Source organism: Podarcis vaucheri (assembly GCF_965113315.1).
Source record: "Podarcis vaucheri genome assembly, chromosome: 1".
Classification (NCBI taxonomy): domain Eukaryota; kingdom Metazoa; phylum Chordata; class Lepidosauria; order Squamata; family Lacertidae; genus Podarcis; species Podarcis vaucheri.
Genome location: NC_138759.1, coordinates 116,988,690 through 117,005,823, shown reverse-complemented (window position 1 = coordinate 117,005,823; position 17,134 = coordinate 116,988,690). Strand labels below are relative to the sequence as shown.

General features: G+C 43.8%; 1 protein-coding gene across 4 annotated transcripts in view; it reads right to left on the bottom strand.

Moving 5' to 3' along the window:
- CCDC141 (coiled-coil domain containing 141) overlaps positions 1-6,805 on the bottom strand; it is a 97,134-nt gene extending 90,329 nt beyond the window's left edge. For all 4 annotated transcript variants that reach the window (XM_082200747.1, XM_082200749.1, XM_082200750.1 and 1 more), the window contains exons 1-2: positions 6,555-6,805; positions 5,297-5,419 (exon numbers count right to left, since the gene is read on the bottom strand). In XM_082200747.1, coding sequence (XP_082056873.1) covers positions 5,297-5,419; positions 6,555-6,656 — 225 coding nt within the window. In that variant the 5' untranslated portion in view covers positions 6,657-6,805. The remainder of the gene's footprint in view (positions 1-5,296; positions 5,420-6,554) is intronic.
- Positions 6,806-17,134: the final 10,329 nt, after the last annotated feature.

Below are 17,134 nucleotides of genomic sequence, written 5' to 3'. Positions count from 1 at the left end.
AAAACTCCTAGGATGAAAGATGGTATAGACATTTAATTAATTAATAATTATATTTATATGAGGAAATTGCTTTGTAAAAATGTGTGTATTGGGGGGGGGGGGGGAATCTCATACAAAAACAATGTGTGTGTTTAGAGAAACCTGCCCTGAAATGGTGATGAATTTTCACAAGGACTACAATCTCAAACTGATGTGGGAATGTGGAGATATGACGCTAAGATTGGAAAAATGGGAAACTGAGAAAAACCAAAATTGGCAGATTTGCTTATCCATAGAGAAGATGTTTCCTAAGGTAATCAGAACTTGGGGCATTTTTAAAAATATAACATTTTTTGTGCTTTTATGCTTCTTGTGCTTTTATGCAGAGTACCTTTCTATGATTAAAATCATACTGATATACAGCTAGACTGCTCACACTAATACCACAAAGATAGGCACAGCAGACAACCATAATCTTCAAAATCATTGTCTACTTGGCAAGGCAAAAGCCTGTCCAACATAAAAAGACTTTCTTTAAACTGGTAGAAGACATCCACAGAGTGGGCAAGCTTTTCCACAATATTGGTGCAGCCACTGAAAAGGCCCTCTCTCCTATTACTACCAACCATGCTTCCACCCTAGCTTTGACACAGAAGATACTCTGGCTTCTCTTCAGAGCTTCCCTTAGCTTTGACACAGAGGAAGGTCCCCCTTCTGAATTTAGGCATGGGCAGGTTGGTATGGGAAGAGGCGGCCCTTCAGACACCTAAAGCCCAAGCCAGTTAAGGCTTAAAAATCATCAGCACTTTGAATTGTGCCCAGAAACAAATTGGCAACCAGTGCAGGCCTTCAGGCCAGGTCTGATATGGTCCTGTGGGCATATACCCACTTGCTTCCATATTCTGGGCAAACTGCAGCTTCTGAAGAGTACATGTAGAATTCATTGCAGTAATCCGATTTCAGCGTAACTAGGGTATATGTTCCTCTGGTCATTTAGGGCATTAAATGTCACAAGCAGCACTTTGAATGGTGCCTGGAAACAAACTTGGGAACAAAATTCTCTCAGAGCCAGTGTTGTATGGTTCCATTGGTATTCTTCTAAAAGTGGGTTGCTGGGTTCTGAATGAATTGCAATTTTCAGGCAGGCTTCAAAAGCAGCTCAACATAGAACACGTTACAGTAGTTCTTCCTGGGGGGTCACCAAGGTCAAGTCACTCCTCAACAGGAGGACAGCAGCCTGGTACACCATCATAAGTTGGTGAAAAATGCCCTGACCATGGTGCTACATGGAATCCCAGCAGCAAGACTAAGTGCAAGAACATCTCCAAACCCTGAAGTACAACCCTACAGAGATATGGTGAACCACAAAACCCTAAATTAATCAGGCCACCCACCAGCAACATCTTCATTTTTTCTGAGCTGAGCTTCAGTTTGTTCGTCCCCACCCAATCTATCACTGGGTGCTTCCTGATTGTTTTGGGGCAGAATTCAATCGCAGACCAGCAAATTCAGGTTGCACAATTCTCTTTGACTTGGAGGACTTGTGCAACAAACCCACTTCTCCGAAAGGTCAGACTTTCATTAAAGACTTTCACTGCGGGAAGGAAGATGACAAGAAAATGTGCTGGATAGTGTGGCATAAGAATTTATTAACTCTATGTTGTATAACCAGGGCTTTTTTTTCTTCCATCCGGAGCTCACTGGAGCTCAGCACCAGCACCTCTCAGGTGGGCACCCTTGTCACTCTAGGAGAACAAGGGAGAAGCTCATGATGAGCTCTGGCACCTCTTTTTCTAGAAAAATGGCACTGTGTATAACCTCTCCACAAACAAATCAGAACAAATACTTACTAAATAGCCAGTATTGCCTAATCTTCCTGCAAACAAATCAGATTGAATGCTCCATAAATAGGTTGGGTGGCATTCACCTAAGTTTGACTCATAGTAGGCCCATTGAAAATAATAATAAATTAGTAATGTTCATCAATTGCAGTAGGTCCACTCTGAATAAAATCCAGTTAACTATCGCCTATTCTCTGTTAAACCCATCTGTTAAAGGCCTTCACTTCACCTAGCTCTGTTGAAAAGGAGAAATAAAAACGACCGTCCTCAGAATACTGACAGCACCTCAGATTTCCTGTTGTCGATAGATGTTAACTGTCATCAAGCTAATATTCATTCCACTATCTTCACTTACAATCATCAAGGTTATCTTCAATTACAGTACAGTCGTACCTTAGATCCCAAATGCCTTGTGAGTCAAACGTTTTGGCTCCCAAACGCTGCAAACCCAGAAGTGTGTGTTCTGGTTTGTGAATGTTCTTTGGAACCTGAACGTCCAACACGACTTCTGTGGCTTCCGATTGGCTGCAGGAGCTTCCTGCAGCCAATCAGAAGCCGCTCCTTGGTTTCCGAACATTCCGACTTCCGGAACGGATTCCATTCGACTTCCGAGGTACCACGGTATTGTTACCCATCATCAGTATTATTACCTACAGTTGTTACTTAGTATTCAAGTAGAAAGGTTGTTGAAGCAAAGATACCCAAGTGATTATAGAAAGACTGCATAATTGCAAAGCAAAATCGTACTTTGAAGAAGGAAGCAGATGCCAGGTACTTGTGATATGAGGTCTGTGGGGCATGCAGACTAAAGCAAGAGGCCTTATCTTCGTTAGCCAGTCCTCACTCTTGAACCTGGAGGTCTGGCCACTTACTGTTTGAAACAGGCTTAAGCAGGGATGGGCAGCTGGTGGCCTTTTAAGCTGTGCTTGGACTCTCAACTCCCATCAGCCCCAGCCAGCACAGGGTAATGGGAGTTGTAGTCTGGCAGACCACACATTTCCTCATCCTTAGTCTCAAGTGTGCTTTAGTTGCCTAAATGCCTTTGGAACTGTTATTGGTGTGGTTCATTCCTATGTACTTCAGTGGACAAGCTGAATGATGTAATTGGTTTATGTATTCATTAATTGATTTGTGAGGCCGGTGTGTGTGTGTGGCTTTTAAGGCATAGCTCTCACAAAGCAGGTTACATAACTTTTACTTCCCACAAAAGCATTTGTTGCTAAGCTTCAACTGTTCAGCGGGCATCTTGTTTTCACTGTGCAGAATATATATTGTTATGAGTTTGTAAGGGATAGGCTGTATGCCTGAGTCCCTTCTAATTCCCGGATCCAGAAAATGTCAAAATCTAAGCAGGGATTCAAATTGTTGAAAGAGCCAAGCAAGTTTATTGGTAATGGCCCTCTAGGTTTGGGCTATTATGGTAACAGAGGGTGAGGCTCTGTGCCAGATAGTAAACAGGTGGGCCCCGCTCCCTCAACTCACTGGTAGTTAGAAAGACGAAGGGCAGAGTGGAGAGTTGCATGCGTGAGCTAGAAACAAGAAGCCAGATCGTTGCAGGCTGGGCAGCTGGGAGACAGAACCATGCCCGATTTCTTTTGGAATCCAAGGATGTGGCTGTGAGCAAAGCAAGACCCTCTTGGGGTGTTAATGCTGTGAACCCTTCCAACACAGGTCCAGGTTGTATATATGTGTAAATAAACCGTATAACATTAAGATACCACAGTCCCCACTGTCCCTCACTCTGAAGGAACCCCTAGAATCTTGCACTGCTCAGAGATTGGTATGGTATGCAGAAATCTGATATGGATGATTTCAAGAGGTGGACAGTCCAATTCATTCCCTGCCACCCTTATTCACTCACCCAATCATCAGTCAGGAGGGTATAAAGAACAGATTAAATCCTTACTCCCCTAATGGTGGTCTTTGCTACCTCTTCATTACCATTGACTTGTCCCAAAGAGGAAGCCTTCGATAGTGTAATTTCCCACTTCCATTCTAAAGTGGTTCAAAGTTTTACCTCATGATTCCCTCCTTGTAAACGCAGAGCCCAATTCTGATTTTATTACCCATGCAAGTGTGTTTCAAGATTACTTCAAAACGTGATTTCTCGTCATGAGTGGCACTGAAATCAGATTTCTCATATGCATTGCACTGAAATGAAAGCATATGTCTCAGAGGGTATGCATTTCTTGAGAATGTCCTTCAATAATATTCTGCCTCCAAGAATGTTCTTTATTCCTCCCTGGTACTTTCAGCTACACAACTTACAAATCTTCTTTAACTGACCCTTATTTTAAAACCCTATTCACATCAGTTTATGACATTTAAGCACAAAGAAATGATTCTTTTAAACTTTTTAGTACCCCCCCCAAAAAAAAGTGTTAAACATTTTTTCCACCAACACTATATGTAGGCTGTGGTGACCATTTATTTTATTTTAAATATCAGCACAGCTTAACACGGTACAAAAATAATAAATAAATGGCCATGACTTGTATATGTACAAAATTTAAAATATACTGTTTGAGCCTCTAGTGCATTAAAAAGTAATCTGCACAAAAAACAAATGTCTCTTCCCTCAGAATACCCATGCGGCTCTGTGACGGCTTATCTGATTAATGGTGCTGTCTAGAAAACAGGAGCTATATAAATGCCTTTGTTTACTGTAGAGCCATTAATGACTTATTTCCTTTCCTTTTCCACAAAGATGCTGGCAATTGTGGATAGATAGATAGATAATGACCCACATTTGGGATTCAAAACACTCTTCCACCTACACACGCACTTTCCAGACATCCATGCAATAGAAGATAGACCTCCTGTCATCCTTTTCCTGTTTCCAGCAGTGGATCATTGTACTTATGTTACCTTCCTCACCTGCACTGATTGGTGGGGGTGGGCTCCTTACCACCAGCCCACTAGGGAACACTGTGCTTAAGAGTAAGCTCTGGTTCATTCATAGTCATATTGTCTTACCGCAGCCATTACAGTTAGTAGCTACAAGGAACACTCTTGACAATCCTGAGCTCATCTGCTCCACGCTTGCAGTCAATTCTATGCCTGGCGGTAGTAGCTGCTAGTTGCCAGATTAAGCTTTGGCATGCCACCACAAGAACAACTTTCATTAACATTTGCCACGACACACTGAAGGTTAAATCCTGCATGTGGTTAAATCCTGCATGTCGTAGCAAAGGCATGTGGGAAGCAAGCCATGGGCAAGCCAAGAGCAACTCATGGCTGTCATTATAACTGGGTGTCTTATTACACACAACAAGGATGGAGTCATTTCTTGCTTGCTTTGTGAGGCCTCTTTTAGCAACCCTTAGGAACTCCCCCACATGGATTGTTTGTGATGAAACGTTCCTACAAAGCATTAAGCGGTCTGAAGACGGGCACTCAACAGTCGTTTACAACTTTCAGAACAAGGCTACAACGCGACCTGTAATAATCCAGAAAGTTCACGTCGCATGTCTTACCTTAAGCTTCGCCAGGAGAAGTTCATGATCTTGTAGTAATTTTTTGGTCTCTTCCTGATTGCTGCCGATTTCTAACAAATTTGGTACTGACTCAGCCAGCTGGAGCTGCACCCAATCCCCACACTAAAAACGCAAACAGAAACATTGTCCTAAGTACAATTTCTCCAGATATTTGTATGGTGTGTGTGTGTGCATGATCCAACTCAAAAACTAACGGTCAAGCACTTAGTAAAGTCTAGTCTTTTGATTTAATCCATGAAATGGCTTGTAAGCTCTAATCAACCAAGTTTTAGGAAAGGAAGCATGCAACATCCTCTCTGCCCCTCAGATCTATAGGGCAAGGCCATAGCTCAGTGGTCCAGCATCAGCTGTGCATGCAGAAGGTTCAATCCCTGACATCTCCAGGTAGCACTGGGAATGTCCCCAGTCTGAAAACCTGGAGAGGCTGTGCAGATCAGCCTTTTTCAATCTTTGGTCCCCAGATGTTGTTGGACTATAACTCCCATCATCCCTGAACACTGGTCCAGCTAGCCATGAATGATGGGAGTTGTAGTCCAACAACATCTGGGGACCCAAGTTTGAGAAAGGCTGGTGTAGACAGCACTGAACTAGATGGGCCAATGGTCTGACTCGGTGTACAACTGCTTCCTGTATTCCTATATTGTTGTATTACTTGTGTTGAAAATGGCGCAGTGCTTCAGTGTGAAGCTAAATTGTTCAAGTAAAGATTTTCAATACGACTTTTCAATTTCTGAAGTGGAGATTGACATGTGCAACATAGGGGCATTAATTATTTGTCCATGCATTAACATCAGAACAATTCCTTCAAAGAATTCCCAAGTCAGATCAAATGCACTTTGTATATTCTGGATGCAATCTTTAAATAATACAAGAAAACAAAACCAGAGTCCCGTATTTCAAATCAATACAGTTACAAATCAATGACGATTGTCCTCGTTATGTTACCAGGCTGTTTGTTGAATTCGTTTTAATTTAAAGTTCTGTTTTCTTCAAATGAAAATTATACACTTTCTCCAAGACTATTTCAGTGATGCTTACTTTATGCACAAAAAATTTAGAAACCTCCCCTCTCCCATCCTTTGTAATGAAAAATAATGCTTCTTGATTGGGATTGTGTGTGCAGCACACTCCCCCGTGTCAACCACTTTGTGCAGAAATCAAAGCTGAAATGATCAGACTCTGAGCTAGTCAATGGTACTGAGCTATAAGCTCAAGTGTTTAGAGCCCTTAAGCTTACCTTCAATATAGCTATGATGATTTTGCAGTCTCCAGCCTGAACCAGAACCGAACTAACGGTTGTCGTGGAAGGCGGGCCGTCAGAACTGTCATTGCTTGACATGATGTTGTTGTTGTAGTAGTAGCAGAACCGGGCTTCATGCAAAAAGGTTCCGTCTCTGGAGCTGTGTGAATCGGCTGGTCATTCCGAAAGGCAACGAACAGGGGTACTTGGCTTCATTCCGCAAAAGAGCTCAGCTAACACCGATTGCTCTGCCAAAAGGAAAGAACACGAGGTTAAAAATAGACGCCCCCATTGAGTTTATCTTTCTTGAGAGAGGCTGGGACGGGAGGGGGGGGAGAGGAGAGGTGACACACCCCTAGTTTCGTAGCTTTAAACTGCTGTTGCTGTCTGGCCCCTATAAATATCAGTCTTATAAAATGCCTTGTAAGACTCTGACATCCTCTGTTTGCTAGTAATGAAGTGCTACACACTCAATAAAAGAAAGAAAAAATAGCTTTCTCCAAGTATTTAATAACTACTGTGCCTCAGGCCTTATGCCTCAGACCAAACAATCATCCAAGTGTGATAAAATCTTCAAACAATGTCCATATATAAGCATAAATCTATTAAGCATGTGTGTGTGTGTGTGTGTGTGCGCTTAACTGCATGCTGTGCTGTGTTTTATTTATTTTCTTGCTTTGGAAAAAGGTTATCTGTTTTATCGTTCTGATATAAACTGCACTGGTATTACTCTTAGTAATGCAGAACAGGCAAGAAATAGATTAAATAACTACATAAATAATAAAACATCACCCTGTCCTGCAATAATAGTAATAATAATTTTTTTTTTAATGGGAGCAACATAGATGCCCTAAGGCAGATAAACCTTTGAGTACAAAGAGTTTGGATCCAAAAGAGACATTCTAAATCATAGAGTTGGAAAGGACCGCGAGGGTCATCTAGTCCAATCCCCTGCAATGCAGGAATCTTTTGCCAAACGTGGGGCTCAAATCCACAACCCTGAGATTAAGGCATTTAGTGGCATTTTATCAAGGATGGGGAAGAGAGGAGATAGCTATAGTTCCCTTAGCCCAGCTTCAGACCATGAACGATTATTTATCAGCGTTACCTATATCTCTGTTTATTATGAGCATTACAAAAAAACCACAAAACCACCCACAACAAATACTCTTAAAAGGCACTGCGTCTTTGTTCTTGAGAGTTTAATTCTGAATATATCCTCCATCACACCTCAGAAAGTTGTGGTGACTCTCCCCATGTGTGCAAACACAACCATCTCCCCCCCACCTGCTGAAAATGGTGACCCTAAATTTTATTGTATAGGGTTTATAAATTGCCTCAAGATGCTTTCATACGAGGCTGAGCATGCATGTTTTAAGTAAATAACCATTTGTTGTCAATTGTTGACACTCACTCAGCACTTCACTTCCTAGAAAGTAACTCCTGTATTTCCTGAAATAATCATAAAATAGTAATTTATTATTTATACCCTGCCCATCTGAGCAGCTCCCAACATAATAATAATAATAATAATAATAATAATAATAATAATAATGTGATTAAGCATCAAATCTTTAAAACTTCCCTAAACAGAGCAGATAGTTGTTTATTTCCTTGATATCTGATGGGAAGGCGTTTCACAGGGCGGGCGCCACTACCCAGAAGGCCCTCTATCTGGTTCGCTGTAGCTTCACTTCCCACAGTGAGGGAACTGCCAGAAGGCCCAAAGAGCTGGACCTCAGTGTCTGGGATGAACGATGGGGGTGGAGACACCAGGTGAAATCCAACTAAGTCATGCTCAGAGCAGACCCACTGAAATCAATGGGTCTTCTCTGAGTATTACTAACCCTGGCAATCATTTCCTGAGTTACAGGGAACCAGGCAGAGGGCCTTCTCAGTAGTGGCGCCCGCCCTGTGGAACGCCCTCCCATCAGATGTCAAAGAGAAAAATAACTACCAAACTTTTAGAAGACATCTGAAGGCAGCCCTGTTTAGGGAAGCTTTTAATGTTTCATAGGTTATTGTATTTTAGTGTTTTGTTGGAAGCCGCCCAGAGTGGCTGGGGAAACCCAGCCAGATGGGCAGGGTATAAATAATAAATTATTATTATAATTATTATTACGAGTTGTGTACCTGCTCAGGGCTGACCCTTCAATTTCGATGGGTCTTTTATTCTTCATTTATTTTTTTTTAATTTGCAACTGCAGCGATTCAAGTACATAACTTTTTTAAAAAAATAGTAATAATGAATGGTTAAAGCCTGTATTCAGAACACACAAATACTCCCGCGTGTGACACAGCACGACTGAATTTATGTGATGTCTCTTTATCAAGGCGTTTCAAAGGGGCTCATTGGAATGAAACACGGTGCAAGGAAGAACATTTATTCAGTGCAGGGGGAAATCACAGACAGTGTTTTAACCATGCCATGGGGTCAGTACATTAAATCTATTGCTAGAAACACAGAGCATGCCAGAAACAGCCTGCGGTATGAGGCAACAGCTGTCTTGATTCCCAGTGACAGGACAGCTGAGAAAGTGAGACTGGCGTTTAAGGCCGCAGGTCGCTTGTCAGATGACAGCGTGCGCATCAAAGAAGCCCCATGCCCCATCAGGGGCATGTATATGTACATAGATCAATCACGCATTTTGGTGACATATAAGAAAACTTATGTTAGACATCCTGACCCTGCAGACACTGAATGGGATTGGAATCTGCAACTCATCTGCTAATACTTCTGTTTATTATTTAATAGTTGTGTGTTGCCTTTCATACAAATATATTCCAGGGTTTTTTAAAAACAACAACTAAAGCACAAGAAAAAGAATCCCTCTGTATTTTGCAAAGCCAAACATCGTAATAGTTTCCCAGCTCATGTTTACACATGCATGTCCATCATTTGATTTCTCTGCATGTGGCTGCTGTGCATTGGGACTGGTTCTGACATGCATGGTTATCGCTCAACGTCCACAACTTCAGGTCAATGTCAACACAGATTTGCCATACAGTCAGGACTTGTCATAATCTCCTTAAATGCAAGGCTTTTCGATGGAGCGAGTCCGCATAGCCAGTTACCAGTTATCAAGGGCACAAGAATAAACTAAGTGCAGAGAAATCAAACAAGCGCATGTGTGAATCATCCATTTGCGACTAGCAGCTGAAGGTACGAACTCGCTGCCATGAAAAGAAATGTGTACGAGAAGACGAAAAGCAGAATTAAATTTCTGTCTATTTATCTGTGATCTGATGGTTTTGCAAGAGCAGGTTGTGCATGTGTGAGCCAGCCCTTCCTTTAAAGAAGGGATGGGGAATCTGTGGTCCTCTAGATGTGCTGTGCTGTCATGCTTGACCATTGGCCACATTGGCTGGTGCTGATGAGAGTTGAAGTTAACATAATTTAGAGAGCCCCTGTTTTAAAGGCATTATCATCTATAACGTCTAATTTATTGCAGGGAAAGGTGATGTTAGATACCACAATTGTTCTAGCTCTAGTACGTATTGAACTGGAAAAGAGCTGGTGCTGAGAAGTGCTTAAAAGCATGATATCACCATTGAGTTGTTTCCAATGGTTGTGCTAATGGAAGGCAGTTTAAGCAACTGATTCTTCTTTTCTTATTCTGTTCTGCAGCTCCTGAAAAGCCTCTGTGGACTGTAAGGGGGCTCAACCAGACTTGCCCTTGCCCCACCGCTTTCCCCTGGGGAAACCCAACCTTTACTACTGAATCAGAGCAAACAACTGTTGAGTTTTCTCTGGATTGGCCTTTGCTCTGGTTTAATACTAAAGAGCAGGTTTTCCCAGAGAATGGGGCAAGGCAAGAACAAAAACACTTGGACCCATGCCTAGAAAGCACGGGAACAAGCCATGCATTTTTCTAATGCAAATAAGATAGCCTTGTATGTGTTTATGTGTAGGTATTTAGTCCACCACCTAGTCGAGGCATCTGTTCAAAGCTTGTGCAGCCTCTCCTGATTTGACTGCTGCAGAAAAACAGAGCTGGGTATCATCGCCAGTGGTGGACCTACATTTTGGGGGTCCTGAAGCTTGGACTGTTATGGGGTCCCTTCACAACCAGCAATGAGGTCTGTGTAACCACTGTTAACGTCTTCAATGCAACAGATCACCACATTTAATAATAATCATCATAAAAATAATGACTCGTACCTACGGGACCACCTCTCCTGGTATGCCCCACGGAGGACCTTAAAGTTCATGTAGAGGTCCCGGGCCCTAAGGAAGTTAGATTAGCCTCAGCCAGAGCCAGGGCCTTCTCAACACTGGCTCCGGCCTGGTGGAACGCTCTGTCTCATGAGACCAGGGCCCTGCAGGATCTGATTTCTTTCTGCAGGGCATGTAAGACAGAGTTGTTCCACCTGGCCTTTGGCTTAGAATCGGTTTGATTCCCTCCCCCTTTTTCTTTTTCTTTTTCCTTTCTCCTCCTGTGAAGAGGCTGCATCCTATTGTTTTAATGTTGTATTTTACTCTTTTAAAAATTGTATTTTAATCAACTTGTTGTTATTATTGGTTGTTAGCCGCGTCTTGGCCGGGGAGGGGTATAAATAAAAATTTATTAATTATTATTATTACATCTCAGATTTTGGTTAAAACTGCTGTACTGGATTATCTCCCATGTCAAAGTCACTGGTGTGAATAAAAACACCCCAGGCCTTATAGTTTTTGACTTGTGCATCTCAAATTGGGTTTACTGGACCCCAAATTTTTAAGCAATGTGCATTAAAGTCACTTCTAGGGCCCCTCCAAGATTAGGGTCCCTGAAGCTTAGGCTTCATTAGTTTCATAGCACATCCACCCTGGGCCATGATCATTGCTCTAAATCTTCTAAAGACCACTGTTTATGACATGGGATTCCCTATAGTGCTTATGGAGAAGCAACAGAGGTTGGACAAGGTGGTCAATGCAAGTTCATCTGATAAGTAGCGTACTCCCGAAAAATAACCCAGGCATGAAATTATGACCTAAAAACGGATGTGAAAGCAAAAAGAGAATCTGATCAGATTCTATATTGAAGGAACTCTGGACCAAACATTTCAGCCTTTCAGTAAATAACCATGAACCGATCTTGGGAAAATGTAGTTAAAGAAATATGCAAGACTTAATCCAAATACAAGGCAGCCTCTCTTGAACAGCATGACTCAGAGAACCAACAAGGAAGCCAAACATTTGACTGGCATCAAAGCCTCCCCTCAAGAAAGTTGTGTGCAGTAAGATAAACAATCCATAAAGGGACTCATGTAAAGGGGGAAATAATGGTTATAGCAAAAAAGTACAGTTATAAGGAAGCAATGGATAAGAGAGTAATAAAACTTCCACAGTGCAATTCATTTGGGAGCCTGTACTAACACCCTAGTATTGTACATCCAAAACACAGAGTTGATTCCCTCAGGACATTCTATATAACTATATAATGCTATAGTTGGTATAACCCCTTCTTTCCATGCAGAATGTTCCCGGTTCAATCCCCAGCATCTCTGGACAATACTGAGCTAATGACAAATGACCTGGCTCAGTATAGGATAACTTCCTGTGTTCTGTGGACAATCTGATTGACATTTCTGCTGCTCTGCAGGTCACACTGTTACCCAGCCATCCCAAGTTCAGGAATGGGGCTAGTTCAAGTCAATGAGATAACAGCGCTCTTACTCTTAAAATAATGCATTTTGAACTTCATTTTCATGATTCTATGTATTTTAATACATAGTTGTCAGGGGATGATTAGCTGCTTGTGCTTAAAATAGTGCCCCTTCAGAGTTTGTGCGGCCCCACAAACCTCTGTGTGTGACAGAGCTCCTCAGACATGTCTGCTCTAGTCACTAGTAGAGTCTGACAGTGGCTGTCTGCGGAAGCGCTTCCAGCAAAGAAGTTCCTTAACGGAAACGCGTCTCCTGGACTCACGACGTGGCAGCTTCCGGCGCAGCATGGGTCTCCCTGCAGCTGCTTCTGACACCTCCCCGCTATTTTCGCTCGAAGTGTCTCTCACCCCTTTCTCTCCCCTGCTGCTTCCTGCCTGGGCTGCTGCGTCTCTCTCAGCATTACTGAGATCCTCCTCCAGAGACCCGGCGCTCCCCCTGCTGGTCCCTGCTTTGGCTGTTGACTCTCTCCCAGTCTCTGGGAGCCTTACCACTTCCCTTTCCTCCGATGTCAGTTCCCTGACAATAGTTTTACCCTTGTGCATATGCATTTCGTAAACATTGCCCGGCTAGAGAAATGCACTGAAAAATTCAGAGAAATGTGAATTCAAAGGATGGCTGTTTGTGTAATGTTTCAGAAAGTGAAAAAAGGGTAGGCTCATTTTTACTGTGTAAATGGCGTTTCCGTGCGCTGCTCTGGTTTGCCAGAAGCGGCTTAGTCATGCTGGCCACATGACCCGGAAGCTGTACCAATCTCGGCCAATAAAGCGAGATGAGCGCTGCAACCCCCGAGTCGGTCACGACTGGACCTAATGGTCAGGGGCCCTTACTTATTCTGCTGAATCCTATGCATGTTGACCTAGGAGTAACTCCCACTGGACACAATGGAACTTACTGTCAGGAGGGTGTGCACAGGATTGCAGCCTTGGAGTTCTTTTCAAATCCAATCACAAGTTTGTGGTGCCGAGTTTTATTATTCTCCTCTTTTTTTTTTTTGAGGTAAACATTCTCTTATAATTCTGTGAAAGGATTGTTTAAAATAGTTCCATCTATCACCATGGAGCTTGGTGAAATATTTTGAACCGAGATATAAAAGGAAACACAGAACACACAGAAGTTTTTTTTTTTCCTTTTTCTTTTTTAAAGACAAACTTATCATAAATAGTATGTGGCCTAATGGATGATTGAATTGCTAAAATGTGGCAGAATCAAACACATCTGCTTTGAAGAAGGCAGGCGCTGTAGGAATTGCTCAGACTTCTGGAAAATGTGATAGCAAAATTACTGAAGGGAACATGAGACATTTGACAGCTATTTGGGCATTGGGGGGGGGGAGAGCTAAAGGAGATTTCAGTAGCTGTGCCAATGTTGAGCCTCACTGTGGAGTTTATTGGTTTTAACAGTTGCATTTTCCAATTATTGATGTAGCGGCTGCCCCATGAAAGAGCCACAGAGACAACAAATGAGCTACTGCTGAATGCAGCTATGCACAGAAGCAGTGCCAAAAAGCCAAAGTAGATCAAACTGGGAAGAGAATGCCAACACCTCACATTTAGGCCTCATCTGGACCATACATACATGTACTCTCCAACATTTCTCCAATGAATATAGGGACGCCCCATTCCATAATGATAATCTTACTGCCATATTTTTCCGTGTATAACATGCCCTCATGTATAAGACACCCCCTATTTTTGGGGACTCCAAATTAATAAAATGGGGGGAGATTGCCCATAGTTTTGAGTTTTTTTGGGGGGGCAGAGTTGTTGAGCTTTTATGGGGGGGCTTGCAGAAAATCGCTCACCCGCCTGACCTACGATGCCACTCACACACATCACAAAGGCCACCTATCGTCTGTCCCCTCGCTGGCAGAAGCTGCCAATCGCCGCCCAGTTGCCACAGCAACAGTAAATCAACACCAGCCCTTGCCGCAGCCACCAATAACACGCCAAATAGCCACTGACAATCTCCGGCTTGCGGCAGCAACCAATCCCACATCCGCCCTATGCACTATCCATGTATAAGACGACCCTCAATTCTTAACAATTGCTTAGTTAAAAAACCTAATCTTATACGGTGAAGTATGGTATTTATATCCCACACATCTTACTGGGTTGCCCCAGCCACTCTGGGCAGCTTCCAACATACAGTGGTACCTCGGGTTAAGAACTTAATTCGTTCTGGAGGTCCGTTCTTAACCTGAAACTGTTCTTAACCTGAAGCACCACTTTAGCTAATGGGGCCTCCTGCTGTTGCCGCCATGTGATTTCTGTTCTCATCCTGAAGCAAAGTTCTTAACCCGAGATACTATTTCTGGGTTAGTGAAGTCTGTAGCCTGAAGCGTCTGTAAACTGAAGCATTTGTAACCCGAGGTACCACTGAATATAAAAAACATAATAAAACATTAAGCACTTTAAAAAAAAAACTTCCCTATACAGGATTGCCTTCAGATTACTGTTTACCCTCCAACATTTCTCCAATGAAAATAGGGATGTCCTAAAGAAATTCTGGGATCAAATCAGAAACCGGGGCAGCTTCTCTAAATCAGGGATGTCCCTGCAAAATAGAGACACTTGGAGGCTCTGTACATATAAAGCAGTATCATACCACTTTAAACAGTCTTGGTGTCCCATGAAGAATCTTGGGAACTGTTGTTTGTTAAGAGTGTTGAGAGTTTGTAGGAGCCGCTTATTCCCCTCAAAGATCTACAGTTCTCAGGGTGGTTTAACAATCAGTCCCTCTTCCAAGGGAACTCCCATTAATTGAAAACTTTTAGGACCCACTTCATTTCTGTAGGTTTTAATAGTTGCAACGCACCCTGGGGGCTTAGGGTGAATAACAGAATCATAGAATTGTAGAGTTGGAAGGGACTATGATGATCATCCTAGCCCAACCCTTGCAGTTCAGGAATCTTGAACTCACAACCCTGAGACTGCCCAGGCTTAAAATGATTGCATTGCTGGTGATGAAAATGGAATGCAACCCCATTATGATACACAAGCATGCCACACATGGGCAGCAAAATGAGGGGGACTGTACCACTTTAGACTTCAAGCGAGGTTCACGCTTAAGATTGCTTCCCTACATTAAAAACTCCCTGTGAATGGAAAACTGGAACAGCAGTGAACGGGTTAAGCTAGTTCCCTTTCTCCTTTGATGTGCTAGTTTTCCACTTGCAAGATGGTTTACATGAAGGGACGTTCAGGAACAGTACTTCTGGAAGTGGTGCAATCCATTCCACATGCATTCTATGTTGAGCTTAGGGGTCTGCTCTTGTTGTCGCCATTTCACTTGGGTACTTGGGTGTTCTGTTAGTGCCTGCTTGTTATTAAGTGATAAACTGTGGACCTCTTGGGATAATTGGGTTATTTGAGAGGCAATACCTCTAATTTGTTGGAAGATGTTATGTAGTGTAGTTTCACCCTGGGCCAACAGGGGGATATTGTATATAGTTTTCACTCAGGTCTGTAGATAGTTTTCACTCAGGTCCGCGTCCGTTATTTTAGGCGGGAACTCTGAGCTGTTATGGTTACAATGTTGACAGCCGGCTGACTATAAATACAGGCCGGCTGAGCTGTTCGCTGTCAGTTTATTTCCAGCTTACCAGAATAAAAGAGCTATTTGAAGGAATCGCTGTGCCGGCTGCTATGTCAACCCACAACTTAACACTGGCGACGAAGGTGGGATAGATGGACATCAGAGCACAGCCAGATGCGGCCAGCCTCTGAACTGAGCTGAATCACAGAGCGAAATCACTGAGCGAAATCACTGAGCGAAATCACTGGGCAGAACCAATTCAGAGCTGACTGTTCTGGCTGGAGCACTGTGTTCCATCCATCGCCCTTCACGCTGGCATCGGAATCATGGCTTCACTTGTGCCTCTACCGCCGTTTGCGCCAGCATCTGAATCATGGGACTCCTACCTCGCTCGGTTCGACTGCTACCTCCAAGCCAACGAGCTGACAGCGGTATCAAAGGATCGGAAGCGGGGCCTATCCCTCAGCCTCTGTGGGCCTGAGGTGTTTGAGACGGCCCGAGCATTGGTTGCGCCTGAAGCAGTCCAGGAAACACCATGGGACACGATCCAAGAGAAGCTCCGCAGCCACTACGCACCAAAGCCGTCCAAGATTGCTGCCCGCCATGCGTTCTACCACCGGAACCAGGCAGAGGGGGAGTCAATCAACAACTACACCGCCGCCCTGCGACAGGCTGCAATGCACTGTGAGTTCCGAGACTTAGACGATGCCCTGATGGATCGAATCGTCTGCGGGGTCCGGGACATCCATCTGCAACGGCGTCTCCTAGCCAAGCCAGACCTCACGCTACAGAAAGCCATTGAGGAGGCTGTGGCCTCAGAAGCTGCTGAACGCTCCGCTCAGGAGATCCGCAAGTCCAGCAGCCCGCGTCTTGCTAGGGAGCCAGTTCCGGTGCATCATGAAGAGGCCAGCAGTGATGAGGCATCCTCCAGTGAAGACGATGATGTGCACCAGACAAAGCGGGAGCGCAGGAAGTTCCAACAGAACTCCAAGGGCCAACCGGAATGTGCTGGCTGCGGAGGCAACCATTCCCGTGCCAAGTGTCGATTCAGAGACGCCATCTGTAGGAAGTGTTCCAGAAGGGGCCACATCGCTAAGGTCTGCCGATCGGCTCCGTCTGACACCCCCCCTTCATCGACTCGCAAGTCCAAGTCTTCACTCCAGTCTGCCAAGGAAAGTTGTTTCGCTCTCACCAACTGCCGCTGCCCGTCTGGAACCACGATTGGCCAAACCGACTCGTCGACGCGACGCAAGCTGAACGTCACGGTGCTCATTGAAGGAGCTCCATGCGACATGGAGATCGACACCGGGTCTGCCCTGTCCATCGTGTCATGGAGCACCCTCAAAAGACTGGTACCCAGAGTGTCCAAAAGGCAACTCGACTCTCACCGCGTA